General features: G+C 39.4%; 1 protein-coding gene across 1 annotated transcript in view; it reads right to left on the bottom strand.

The window, feature by feature from the left end:
- LOC139695323 (uncharacterized) overlaps positions 1 to 13,985 on the bottom strand; it is a 194,239-nt gene extending 180,254 nt beyond the window's left edge. The window contains exon 1 of the mRNA XM_071594030.1: positions 13,590 to 13,985. Within this exon, the coding sequence (XP_071450131.1) occupies positions 13,590 to 13,667 (78 nt within the window). The 5' untranslated portion in view covers positions 13,668 to 13,985. The remainder of the gene's footprint in view (positions 1 to 13,589) is intronic.
- Between the last annotated feature and the right edge of the window lie 1,022 nt (positions 13,986 to 15,007).

Here is a 15,007-nt window from a genome sequence, read left to right as displayed (position 1 = left end):
AATGACCGATGACAGGATAACTTCATCGACCTCGCATTACATTTTGGAACAAAATTTGACAACCCCTAATATGCAAGACTCCACGATATCCTTCTTCTCAATTTTAGATATCATACAAATTTTCCCGAAACATTTTCAGCCCAGCGTATGTAAGGTCATTGAGGGCGCGTATTTGGATTTTGTTTCAAGGTTTGTAGAGCATCATCGAATCCGTTATGGTGTTTATAAATTCCAAATTTTCCCAACTGAATTAAATGTAGTGACAGATGCACAACGAGAAAAAAAGAGCTAATTGCAGACCTGCTACGCAAGAAACTTCGGGCAGGAGTTGTGGATAGTACACATTTCCGAAAACAGTTCAGACAGATAGAAGAAGTCAAAACCTTTCAGCAACGAACATTTTTTCGCCCAAGAGAGAGAAGCGAAGGTGTGGCGTGATGCATAGTCTGAATCGCAGTCCTGCCAAACAGCGATTCCCGGGAAAACAATTCATAACCTTATGGGAAATAGGATTCAAATGTAAAAGTATCTAGTGTCGTTGTCTCTTTACCGAAAACAATGCTCCATTTGGTCGGAGAGTATGTGGAGCTGAATTCGTGAACGAAGTACGCCTTTTCACTCGAAACATAAGGGCCAAAAAATAATCCATGGAAAAGGCACGGGACACTGAGCCCAACTCGAAAATATCCCTCAACCCCTATGAATAGAATTACCCGATAGATGACAGTCCATGGAAGTCGTTCTACCTTTGGAAATGCCCGTAACGTGGAGATTTAGAGGATAAAGTCAGCCGCAGCACGGGTTCCGTTACGTTTACCGAAGTTTAACGCTCCGCCGGTTTGAGATTTGCCCGCATTTTTTAATTCGATCTCAGTCTGAGTAGGTAGCAAATCGAATCTTGGAAGGAGTGGTGTGCCAGCCATTCCAACTTCGAAGGTCGATTCGTTAGCTTGAAACGACGCGGCCTTATCGGAGAAACAGAACAACTCCATCTCTCCAGTCTCTCTTTTTCCCTTGTAAGCATTTGCATACATTTTTTTCTGCCTGCAAAATAGCGCCTAAGGCATTTGATCTCCACGTCGCGATAAAAGTAGGCAATTCTGTCACAGGCATGGAAAAGGTTTTACGGGAATACGCATTTCAGGTGTTTTTTCATATACTGTCAATTATACATGACAACTTTTTAACTCTTTCTACAACATATCTCCATATTTCCAATGCACGTTTCCATTATGGATTACACATTTGGAGTCGATTAAGTCAGAGAAAAATGGTAGAATTACATGCACGCTTTAATACCCGTATACACGACTAAGAACTATAATTTAATATTCAAAAGATTAAATTTTAGACTGAAATCTTTGAAAAAAATAGGAGAGCATTCACAGCCAACGTTCAATCAATCAGTGCCCAAATTATATTTCCAAGTCGAAGAAGGACCATTAAATTAGAGAACGCGCTTCTCTAAATCTGCTGAATATTTCCATTGGAAATATTTCCATGGAAATCCTCGGCTTCCACTTGAATCGGATTAAATAAACGTTGGCTTTTTACGACTTTTGGAATAATTAACATTGACTTCATATTAGGTTTGATCAGACTTCTGGTAGGGTGGATTTTGGCAGAAATATATTTACAGCAACATCTTTCTGACGACCAATTATGCTAACAACAGGAAGAGTCAATGTGCTTTCCGCAGGATAGATAGAAACATATCCTCCCAACTCCTTGACTCCACAACCCTCTTGTTTAATGATTTAAATTGCGTTTCCGGGACGGATGTGGAAATCTGTTAATACACGATCCAGTTATTCCCGTTCGTTGGGCTCGCTCGATAGCTACTTCGAAGGTCTCGAGTTCGATTCAAGGCTCAGGATTGGCCGCTGTGCTGCGAGGATATAAGGCTTTCATGAACTAACGGTGTGAAATGACCCCAGACTTACAGCACGCCGACGAACACATGCGCAATTACTCATCAGGGTTTGGTATGCACGTAATAAATTCGAACATAATCACACTATTAACGTGTGCATTCACCTGAGCGTCGAGTCGTGAGGTCGACCTGGTGGCACTAGATCGATTCTAGGTGCTCACACTAGAGCTTTTAATTACTACCACACAACTCAAACGAGACCAACGCGCACAATATCACATTCAACCCGAAGGCAGGATACAAAACCCAGACCGAACAGGTTTTCATCCATTCACCCATCGAAATAATCGATTCACCCTCCAATGTATTTCAAAAATGGGGCATATTAGCTCAAATGATTAAAAGACCGCTTTGTGAGACCAAACAGTTAAAAGTTTGACGGTACGCATTTATCATCCAAACAAGATTGTTCACTGTCGGCAAAATTGTGAGTGATATTACGAACTGTGCTTTTGATCTTTCAAAACGAAATGTCACTTAGTTGTTCCTTCTATAATCGAGGATCATCAGTAAATCTTTATCCCAATCTTCTATGGCTGCTTATAGAGCTCACTATACACCATGTCTAAATCTAAATTCATATACAACACTGCTAAAATTTGAGAGCCGCTTAACGGATTTCGTTGGATTAGAATGCGGAATACGAGATGAAACGAATTTAACGGTTCCAGAAAATTAACGTACGCTCATAGGGCGGGTTCCGTTCGAGCGAAGCTGTCTTGAGGGAGCGTCTCCTGATTTCCGCGTGAGATATTTCACTTCCTCGGGGCTAGCCTGCTCAATTGCCATCAGTCAGCTCTCTGGTTGGGATCTGGGAGGCTGACTTCTAAGAGAGACACCCTCTTGTTCATTGGAGGAGAACGTCCGCCACATTTGTGTTACTGTTGTGAACGTACCCATGGTGGAAACGGTCGTTATCATCTCTAAGAGAGAGGCAACTAACTCATATCCTGGCCTTTTCAGTGATATATTACCTTAAAAGATGGTAAACACAGCAAGGCAACTGACAATCAATGAACAACCAACCATTACCTCTTGTTATCTTATGAAATTTATTGAACCTAATTATTCGTATACGTATGTTCAATGTACAAGGTCAAACCTCACTATTTTTAATATCTGAGATGTATAATTAATAATGTAACGTCAGATGTCAAAGCGTATTTAAAGTAGCATTAAGGGATAAAGACGTTTAGTCACGGTTTTCTTCCGTTGATATCATTGACACTGTCACTAATGAGTGGCTGGGGAATTCTATCTTCTCAATTATAAAAATGTTCAATGGAGAAAATTTAAGCATGAGCATGATACCAATTCCTGTTTTATTACAGCAAGTATATAAATAAGTAGCAGTGGCGAATAACTGAGGGCCACTACTGTGAATGGTTGTGCTAGCAAGTGTACCACCAAATCTATCACCCTTTAGTCGCACCGTTATCATTACAATATAAAATGGCTGAATGTACGGCTACGATTCTTATATGGTTTAATATACCAAAATCTGTGATAAAAAACCATATGGATAATTCCTGTGGAATAGCGTATTATAAATCTTTGATCATCAAACACTTTTTGATTTTCCTCTGAGTTTTAGTTTTCCGATATTCATTCAAATTTAACTGTACCTATACAATAACACTGTGATATCTAAATCGATCTGAAAAATAAATATTGAAAAATTAAAAAGTGCCTAAATACCAATAACGGCTTTGTCAGAAGGCGTTGAGCATCAATGTAACATTATGTATTAATTAGGGCACTCTTTGCATTGCTGCAATCTAACATTGCTCAAGGTATCAATCATCACTTTTCTAAAGCCCTGTACATACATATATGATAACGCTCACTTGATCCGATATATCGATTATGGCACACGGTGCCGAAACCACGCTTGGTTATATAAAAGAAGTAGAGGTTAGTTGGTTATATAAAAGAGGAGGAAATATACTAAGTGATTTTAATTTATCATAATGAATATCTTCCATGTATGAGTACAACCTTCCTCTTCGTCGGTTCTCTTCATTTGCCTCAGCCCCCAAGAAAAAATTTTGGCACTGCCTTCCACCAAACCCTAATGCAAGAAATTGAACAATTGGTATCACAATTATTGCTGCTTTTCTCAGACTATTGTGGAGTGCTTAAACAACGCACTTCTAATGAAACTTTAAGAAACTGAAGTTCAACATTTAATAAATATTTCTGCTGGCACGAATAAAGGATAAATCTATATAAATCCAGGGAGAGATAGGGCATCAAAAATAAACCCGGACCATTCCTGATTAAAGTAATTACAGAGCTCGTAAGATAATATGCCAACGTAGAATAGACACCGCGAGGCAAACTCACGCGCCAGTGAATATGAGTCACGACTCAACCACTTTTATCGCTACCTTTCTAGTGACTAGAATTCCGCAAATCTACAACCACATTCATACTAAACAAATTTATTGATAATCAGGATTGAAATTTCTCCATGGATGGCAACTCCTTTCGTGGATCGTGTTCTCTCGAGGCTACACACGACTTAACATTCACTCAAGGAAATTGATCATGTTCTAAGGAACCGTCCAAAAGACACTCCAGGCAATAATACACCATCTATCTTTCAAGCCTGAAAAAATTATCGCTTCAAATCATGAACGCCCCTTTCCTTTCGACAATAAATCCTAATTAATATTAAATTATTGATTCTCTTCCGATTTTATGGAGTCAATATTCAATATCGTAGAAAGAAAAAGGCCAAGCTTAACATTAAAATAGGAGGGCAAAAACTAGAGCAGGTAGAACAGTTTACGTATCTCGGTAGTGCCTTGGACCAACACGGTCAAAGTAGTAGGGACGTAAGGAGAAGAATTGCGCTAGGCAAAGAGGTTTTCACAAGGAGGAGGGAGTTGATGACGGGGACTTTGAGTAAGGATGTTAAGAAAAGACTCGTAAAATCTTTGATATGGAGCGTGGCTATGTACGGTGCGGAAACGTGGTCATTGAAGCAGGAGGATAGACGTAGACTGGAGGCTTTTGAAATGTGGGTGTGGAGAAGAATGGAGAAGATGAAATGGACAGAGAAGAAAACAAATGAGGAAGTACTTGGTATGGTGGGCGAAGAGAGGGGTTTGTTGGGAGCAATCCTATGGAGGCAGGAAAAGTGGATGAAGGGGGTGTTGACCGGCAGTGGGATGTTGAAGACTGATAGAGGGTAGAATGTTGGGCAAAAGAGGAAGGGGAAGGAACAGGATAGGGATGTTGGACGGGATGAAGGGAGGAAGAAAGTACTCAGAGAAAAACCTACCTTAACCGGTAGATTACCTTAAAAAAAATTCAATATCGGTTTATTGAAGAACCTTTATGAGTACAAGAATCATATTTGAACTGGCACCATTTTGATGATTTCATTCAGCTTTCAGTAAATACAAATTATCGATAGCTTTGACGCATGACTCAATGATATAACGTTGCCATTCGCTTATAAAATAATTACGCCAGATGTTGGCAGCGCTTAGAAGTTTAAGAATTTCACACTCGATAATGCAAGAACTCACCGGTTTTTGTTTTGTGAGCACAGCATTTTCGACATCTTCACACATCAAAAGAGAGTAAAAGCGCATTTTAAATTCAGGAAACCATGATAAACTCTCTTTCGATCAAGTTCCCACTTTCGAGAAAAACCATCTCTGGTGAAGTAATACACTTAACTGCGTGCATGCGATTCCCGCTATACCAAGTTGGATGCACATCCGCTATGGCATGTCAAATGTTGAGACGATAAAAAATTAAGTGGTCTATATTTATTAGAGATGCTTGAATAAGGTATGCCTCCAGTCACGAAGAGACCTAGCAATATAAACAACCTTTTTGCATGGGCAGAGAACACACGATTTTATTTACGCCACCAGAGAGAGAATACTTTAAACTTCATTTAACACTGCAAGTCCGTAACACCAAAAGGATGAAAGTAAGAGAATTCCGTATTGAGGGATTGAAATACTTGTTTTCACTTGACCATACTCGCGATTGCATCAAAACAGGACGAATAACCGAAGAGCAGGAACTTCAAAAACTGATCGAAACTGACTTAAATTTTCATTGGCAATTCCAAATACAATTTCGTCACAACTTGCACAATAAAAGGCTGGCATACGTACACCTCATACCATACCTTCTAAGTGGCGACTTTCAGGATATCCTGATAGTGTAGACGAGTAAAATACGACACGAGTGTCCAACTTCATTCTTTTTAGTTCATTTACTTGCAAGAACTTGTCCCGAGTGAAATAAGGCGATCGTAATCCTACTATCGTTCCTCGTCACCCTTACTCCGCTGCATATCATGTGCCAAATTTTTCGACTTCAGACAATAGGGAAGGGGAGAAGAAAAACTTTTCGGCACTGGTCGAGTGAGGCGGGCATTCAAATCAATGAAAGGGTTTAATTAAACGGGTTAATTATTATACCATCGTGCATTTATAAATTATAATTATTTAAATTTTTTATTTATTTAAATTTGAATTGCATTTATAAATGCGTCGATTAACCAGTGCATGGAGTGCATTTATGCCACAGATATCGAAATTATTTTGTCCTATATTAATGCATTTTCAGCTGACAGTAATGCTAAACCACGGTTTTCCCCTTGGTTTACGAACATGCGAAGTTAGAGCTCTCTTTCTTTCAATAACCTCAGTATTAATATGCAACTCTTATAACATTGACTTTGAAATGCGTTCCCTACGCTTGCCTAGAACATTCTCCAGCAGCAGAAAAAATGATAGGGAAGGCAAAGAGAGGAGAGGCTGAAAGGACGATGTTAAAGAAAGAACTATAAAACAGTGTTGGAGGTCACACGACGATAGTGAGAGGTGTTTTCGGGCGCTCCAAGTTTAAAGAGCGAGGGAAGCGATAAAACGTGAGCGATAAATAAAAATAGAGGGCAATTCGAGAAGGTGAGCTAGCAAATGTTTTGATTCAGGAGTCCATTCCCACGATTGAATTTATTAAAGGTTACACGTGGGCCTCGGAATCGACGCCAATGTCCTTTCATTCCATATATAAATCAACTAGGTGGGTAGTTTCTTAAAAAGCCCAAAAAGTGGCGTCACTCCAATTATGTTTCTCAACCATCAGCAAAATAAGTTGATAGATCCAAAGAATTACTTTCTTCACGCTGGCAGTTTTCCTATTTCAAAAAGAATGATGAAGTAACAGTCAATCATACAGGTAATGTAATTTAGCCAATGAAAATGACCATTCTTTGACGAATAAGAAAGCACTTCGAGAACACCAAATCAGGTTTTCCTGATAAAATGATCATAACACGTTGTTATCATCGTTTTTCAATTATTTTCGTTTTCATGATCGCATAACTCAAGCATTATATTTATTACAGTTGATAACTTAGCATTAGTAAAATACTAAACAGCTGATATGAATAAAAAATAAATTAAACGACGAAAATAACACCAATGCGGTGATTATTTATATAAAATTTGACCTATCTTACTCATTTCTTGATTGAACGGAACACATTTAATAAATACCCTAAATAACTTCACTTATGCACTTAATTATAAAATAGGTTTCCTCTGGCACATTCATACACGCTCACTTTCATCTGCTGAAATAATCATTCAGTTGCTATGTCAAAAATTGAGACATTTCTATCGAATTCTACGAGTGAAAATTACTTAAAAAGCTTTCTTGAGGCTTTCTTGAAAAACTTTATTTCTCTCCTCTCATTAAATAGCACGGATCCGACATTCGACGTAAGGAGAGGAAAAAGATAATTTATTCTGAAATCATTAAAAAATGTTGTACGCCACAGTCGCGTACTTGAAGTAGTAACCTGGAATATATTTCGTAATGTCCCAACCTACTGCGACATAACTGAACAAGTTTAATAATCGTCACGTAGAAATGGCTTTTTTAAATTAATTTTTTTAATCTCCGCATAGCGACTGTATTCTAAAAAATCGAGCTTGGAGAACACTGGATGGAAAAAAAATTGTTTGGAATAGAGGTATGATTGCCTAATCCGTTCCAACATTTGTAGCGACTGACAGGATAGCAATTAAGCGCCGCATCTTTCACTTTAACCGAGTCTGTTAAAGGCAGTTAAATTTGTGTACGAATCTATACTTATGCTTCTACCGAGCGCTAAGTAGTTTGACAAAAAGGTTTCGCCAGTATCAGCCACACAGCAAAAAAACCATTCCATACTGTGACAGTTACATCAAAAAATAAGTATATTTTTCGTATTATGTGTAGTATAGGAACAATCATTCGCGAAGATTGCAGGCTAGTCAAATGAGACTTCTGTAAATGTACCCGAACTCCATTTTACTTCCAAACCTGAAGAATGAACTAAGACCACAGACCACATCGGCAGATCAAGAGCACTCGGATTAAATAAATAAGAATAAGATGACTGCCGCACTGGTCTCCATAAATAAATTCTCAATTGATAGCATTTTCTTCGCATAATAGAAGACCACAACAACATTATCGTTACGCAGGCCAACTTTATTTAACGCAGAATCCCCGTTGCCACACGCCTCCTACTTTCACGAACACTCCATGAAGAAAATTCACCATACTCTTAAAAGTTATATAATCAAAAAGGCCGTCGAGTCTCATGCAGCCCCAGAAGACTTGCGGAGACGTGCAGCGAAGAGCCCCGCGAACGAGTCTGTCTCCGGGATGGCTCTCGGAGAGTTGCGCGGGGGCGGGTGGGGTGGAATGGGGGTCGCATTCCTCGGGCTTGAGGCACGAAGCCCATCATTCATTGCCTGGGAGGTTGAGGAGGGGAGCGATGGAGAAGAGGTGGGAGCGACCAGAGGATAGCCCCGGGACGTGACTCACGAAGCAGTCATGCCCTCCCGACCACCCTGCCCACAATGGTCCAACGCCTCAGAGGTGCCATTCCCCCCTTAACTCTGGAGGAGATCTCACAAGTGAAATGGGCAGAGGGTACGGGATGCGTGGCGGTCACCTCACACTCGGGGAACGAAATTGGACCCATACTACGCCCATAAGCACAATGACGTGTGCAAACCAAAGGCCATTTGCTTTTCCTGTGCAATCCGCAGTTTCCCCGGTAAGTTCTCGAGCCAAATAAAATAACTATTTGGGAAATTACAGGGGCGATCACCTGAATTTGAGTCGAACACCCTCGAGTCGAGTTCTCTCCACCCACTAAACCACTAGCATCTATAAGGTGATTAATATTGAAGAAAATAAAAGTTTCATTCAAACCGACCATATCGATATCAAAACGCAAAACAATTTTTTTTAATACTTTTTTCTTGCTTCGTTTTTTTATTCATAGGATAGACACGCTGGAAACTAATTCCAAAAGAGGCTTACAAGAAGTATTCGACTGTTGTATGAGGACATTCTAACGTGAAATCATGGAAAAAGTATTTAGGAATACAAACGAAAAAGACAGGTATATACGATTATGATAATGATTTTGAAAGGAAAAGATAATAGGAAGCAGGATATTGCACACATAAAAATTCACATCGACAAAAATAACTGACAACTCGAAACCTCTTGGATCCACCCATTTCTTAACCTTTCAGGAGTGACACACATTCAAAGATCATGCGGCAGTCTTGAATAAACCTGGAATCATTAAACGTGCCTCGCATCTAAATGAACGTGATGACATTAGTGTGAGCAGAGCTGTTATATCACATAAATCAGGTCGTATATTAAATACATTTGGGCTTAATGGAGCTATTTACACTGCAAGTGGGCTATAAAAATCTCACGGATACATCAACCACCTATGTCACTTGGGATTGGACAAAACAAAGAACTACCCTATTCACGACTCGGGGACTCCCAAAAAGACTCCGTGAGGAAGCGTTATATTGTGATGCTAATATTCCGCCTGTGGAATTTCAATGAAATGTCCCCCTTGAGGTCCACATTACCGGGTGTGCTAAATATGCAAATTCAAGTTCACAGGAAAAATTGACGCCCATAGCGTATTTGAAAAGTGAGAAGGCTTGAGTGACGCATTATAATGGGCTAAAATTAGCAAAAATGTTGGGAGTAACGTACAGAAGTTGGAGTGAGAAAATTGTGTTTTAACTGCGGCAAATTTTTAAACTACTCTAAAATACTCATTATTGCATGATGTGGATAGTCATGCATGTCTATCAGTGTCCGCATGCATATTTATGTGTAAATATAGTTATATTTATGCATAAGTGAATATTTTTACAAACAAGACTGGTGCCCTGACACCCCTCGCCCTCACGACCTTACGACGGATTGCGGGGTATTGTGTAAATGTAAACTTTACCAATTAATACCTAAATAATAACTCCTTGTCCATTCCAACCGCAATGGCTGTAAAAACAGCAGCAGTCATGTTTGGTCAACCTAATTACTGCCGCCAAAATTAATAAACCTCTTCAACCGCTAGCAATAAAGCCCTCCTGTTCATCATATCAATAGCCTGAGAGGTGCCAGAGGTGGGAAACCCTTCAAAAACACTGGCGTCCGTGAGTGTACAGTAACGCTGGACTGCCCTCTCCTCACAATCTGTTTTACCTCGGATTTTTCAAATCTGCAGGTCTCGCAACCAGCGGTAACGGCGAAAGGTATCTATCTCTTGCCGAAGAATGAGGACAACAAGATACCCTAGGAGATGATCTTACCTATGTATGCTATTAGATTGAGGAAAGGAGAGATAGGACGGCCTGGCAACGGCGAAGTGCTTTAACGGTGCCCAAGCGATTGAGGGTCACACGGAGGAGGACCATTAAGGAAGTTCCGTTAGGGCTTAAAAATCGAAAACAGTTCCCGAAGAACAAATTCGCAACAGGAAAGATTTCATATTGACTTCCTCATCATGCGAATAAAGAACACTTCAGTGGTGATACTGGATGAGTCGTCGCTCGCAATCAACTTTAACGGTCGAGGCCCGAGTTCATTCTTCCGATTTTTCCATTAAACTCGATCCTAAATTTTACAGAAGCCGGGATGGCACGTGTAACGTCCGCGGTTAATTGCTAGACAATACGTTGCCGCAACAAACAAAAATCCCACGCAATTTTTTTTAACACTTTTAAATCGTTTTCCGCTGATTTTCACTTAAAAAAGCATTCGTGCAGAGCGGGAAAATTGATCTTAAATTTCTCTGGTGGATTAAAACCGTCTAATTCCTACAGGAAGTATAACAAAGGAAACGTGAGGAGGAAACAAAGAGGAAAATGATCGAAAAAGAACACTACTGGAGAGAGACTGATACCAGTTCACTATCAAAAATCTCAAAATACACGTTGCCGATTTAGTTTTCACCTCTATTACATACGCTGCGAATGAGCCCATGACATGAGGATGGCTGTAAAATACCAGTCATGAAATGGCAATCTATACACCGGATAAACGAACCTTGCGAGGAAAAATTAGAAATTATATTGAAGATGAAACACTCGTATGCCCAATTTTCCTTTAAATTATCATAATAGTCCATCACCACTGTTAAAGTCAATAATTTGACAATGGACCGTGTTCTGATTATACCGTTGATAATGTTAGATAATTCCACTCTACACAAATAATTATTGCTAACCACATTCTTAAGCGCGAGAAATGATACATCGAAGAAATCTGAGTGAGGAGGATGTGGTGGCTTATTAACGAAGTGAACAGAAGGATAAATCGTGGGCATAAGAGCATTCAAAATGATTCCAAGAACCATGAGAGTAGCTAGGACATGGGAGCGGGAATAAAAGGGCAAACGCTGGATGCGGAGGAAGGAACTGGCGGGGATCTAAGCGTAGAGTAACTTCGTGCCATTCTTCTCATCGGCGGCAATGGCCTTTACCAATTCAGAAGCCCACCACACAACGTGCACCTGCATGTGCGGCTGGTCGCCCAAGTTGACTTGACAACGAAAAGAAACTCGCCACTTAGTCTTTCCAACAAAGGCCGGAGGTTCAATTCCATTACCGAATCGTTGTCCACTCGAAAGGGAATATTTTCTAAAGCCGAAATTTCGATAACGCTCCGGAAACTACATGAAGGAAATTAGGAGATGGGAGTTCGAAACACAATTTGACTCTTTGTGCCGTATCCGTTTTTTCTTTCACAAAACAAGCATACCATTTAAGTAGATGTTTTAAAATCTGCGTAGAAATATACAGCTGGAATTCTATCTAACATTTTCAATCTTAAAATAACACCACAAACTAGAATCCACCGATGAGACAGGTCCAGAAGCCTGATGATGTTGGTTGTCACACCGCAAGTGTTAGTGTTATAACGCAAACATGTAAAAAGTGGTGGTTTCTTTTTTTTTTGAATTTTGTTCAGTAACATGAGATGAGGAATGGAATTTTAATGACGCTGAGCACAATTTGCTTGCTGTTCGCTTAAATTTATACCTAGAATATTTAAGGAAAGAAGCCGTAGTGCAAATATTTTGCCCGTGCACTTTCCCTTTCTTCCCTACAGCTGTTGCTGTTCTTTACGTAAACTTCCTTACTTCCTGCCGGCAATAGAAGGCAGGAATATATCCATTATATAAGTGCTAATGGACCATCACACTTAATACATTTATGTATACACCCCTAATATTAAGAATGACGTTGACATGTTGTTGTCTCAACCGATAAACCTGCCATGAATGTGTGTTGGAAGAAAATGACGCACCCCCGCTCGGATATCAACCTGTCGACAGTTAATGTAAAAAAATAAATGACTAAAATTGAGAATGAAATAACGAATCCGTTAAAATTTTTCAACTATCACTAGAGTCAACGATTCTAACGATCAAACGGGTTGCCATGGCAACACACATCGACTTGGCCTAAACAGTTCGGCCACAAAGGCAATCAGAAAAAGGAATCATCACGTTAATTATTTGTTAAAATTATGTTTAAAATCTCATTCAGATATTAGCGATAATTATAATGCCCTAATAATCTCAGCAAACGGCATAAATATGGAGTTGCTCGAATATGTCATAACTTTTAACTTCTCAGCAGCATGAATTTGCGAGAACCTTTTCCTCTCACAACTGTTTGTAACAAAACCATTAAATAATCAACTGAATTTAAATGATGTCCCAAAAATATACCAAAACTCAGCGACTCATGACCACAATAAGAAACGCCTTACCTATATTGGGGCGAAAAAGCATTGTAATATTGTCAATAACTAAAATATTGTCTCTATCAAAATTCCCGATCGAACATGAATTTTAATCTAAGACAATTGTCGAAAAATGTCTTTTTCCATAGGCTATGACAAGTAAGGCCTAATCTGCTAATTAACCTTCACAAAATATTTCTAAAGATTAAAGAACAGCCTTCAACATCATGACTCAAACTTCAAGGGAAATTCAGTTGGATGGGGATGGGATTTGCGCTACCGAATATTTGGTCTCGCACACAACTATTGGAATCACGGTTAATGGTGTGAAGCAAGCAATACAAAGAATATTCTAAAAGCTTTCGTTCTGACAATACATCATTGGTAAGGAACATAGCCGTTCGCAATATACGAGGCAAATATATGCAAAACAAAAAGAATATGAAAACAAGTTACTGACCACAAAACCAATCTGACAGTACTTTCGACCACCCTTTGACAAAATAATTCTTTAAGTTGCAGCACTATGATAGAACTTCTGCATACATACCTCGTTAATGAGATCCATCAGGGGTTGTTTTCCGCTTTCTTCGCTGGCAGGGACTAACGTATCGTTCAAATCACTCATGTTTCACAAACAAGTCCACAAAAGTTAAGTTTTAACACCTATCACACGTCAAAATCTTCAGGAAAGAATACTAGTAAAACACGAAGGCTAACATCACTGCCTTGAAGATAATAACATCACTCGGGAGTCTGAAATCGTTAACGACTGAGATATGCGTGGACTTTTTATTTGAACAACGCTCAGTTCAGCCTAACTACCGGTTAACAACACCCCTCACCCGTGTCGTTCTCCCTGTGCGGCTAACTTAAAAATTTCCATGTCGGACCAGCCCCCCACTAGGTTTTCCATTCACCTGACTACATCAGAGACGTCGTCGGTTCGTCCACTTGTTTGGGTCTGGAATGTGGAGTCGGCGATCATCGCACCTTTCCTCTCTACACCTGACAGCAGGTTCTCACCAACGCCGGTGTCAACGGCATCTTGCGAGCTTTCTTGAACTACTACTGGTGAATTGGGGGAATGGTAAATAAGCTACGGTGGAACATAAACAACCAAAAAAATACCGAAAACACCTGGAAATTTCTGAGAGTGATCTCTTATTTGACTTAGCTCTTCTGTTTCGCGAAGCATGCAAAACACGAACTGAAGGGTTTTCGTATAGTATTCTTTTACTTGTTAAGGTAGACATTTAAACATCACTTGCGGCCTTAAATCGTCGTTTTTCTAAACTTGAATCTTAAAAGAAAAAGTACAAAATTATATACTTTCAAAATATTATTTTTTCTATTTTTCATGATTATGTATGATCATCCTCTTGGCCGGCAATTCGGTGGACCCTTACGATTACGACTCAAGTACGTTTTTGAGTCCGTAACTGTCTCTCAGGATAAGTCAAGGAATTTGACTTTCTGACTAGGAAAATCAACTGGAAGAACTTGGGAGCAATTTAACAATTTGAGTTTGAAATTCAAAGGAATGGATCATGTTGCAGATATCTAATACATGGGCAGGTAGACCTATGCATAGTAGAATAAAGTGCCTACCTAGAATCGTATATAAATTATTTACAGAACAAGTGTTTTCTCACAATCATACTTTCAAATTATGTTTTAAAAAACGGCACTCAGAATTTTTTCCAGAATGTTCAATAAGAATTTACTTTCAATAATTAATTACTAAAATAATGGTTCTTACTCAAAAAATTAGAAAGCTTAGATGGAAAGGAATCACTCAGAATTGAACCTGGGCCCTCCAGTCAGTAGCCTAATCCCCTTCTCACTGAACTACCATGCCATTGACCAGACTGCAAAATTTGCATGCTGTGTGATTTCTGACGGTTCAGCGCAAACAATTATAACCTCTGTTATTGGATTAATAAACTGGTCCTTCTCACGTAACTG

This window comes from Hetaerina americana, unplaced genomic scaffold (genome assembly GCF_022747635.1).
Source record: "Hetaerina americana unplaced genomic scaffold, ioHetAmer1.1.p SCAF_6, whole genome shotgun sequence".
Lineage (NCBI taxonomy): Eukaryota > Metazoa > Arthropoda > Insecta > Odonata > Calopterygidae > Hetaerina > Hetaerina americana.
Note: the sequence above shows the minus strand (reverse complement) of the source record. Positions and strands in the feature narration are given on the sequence as shown.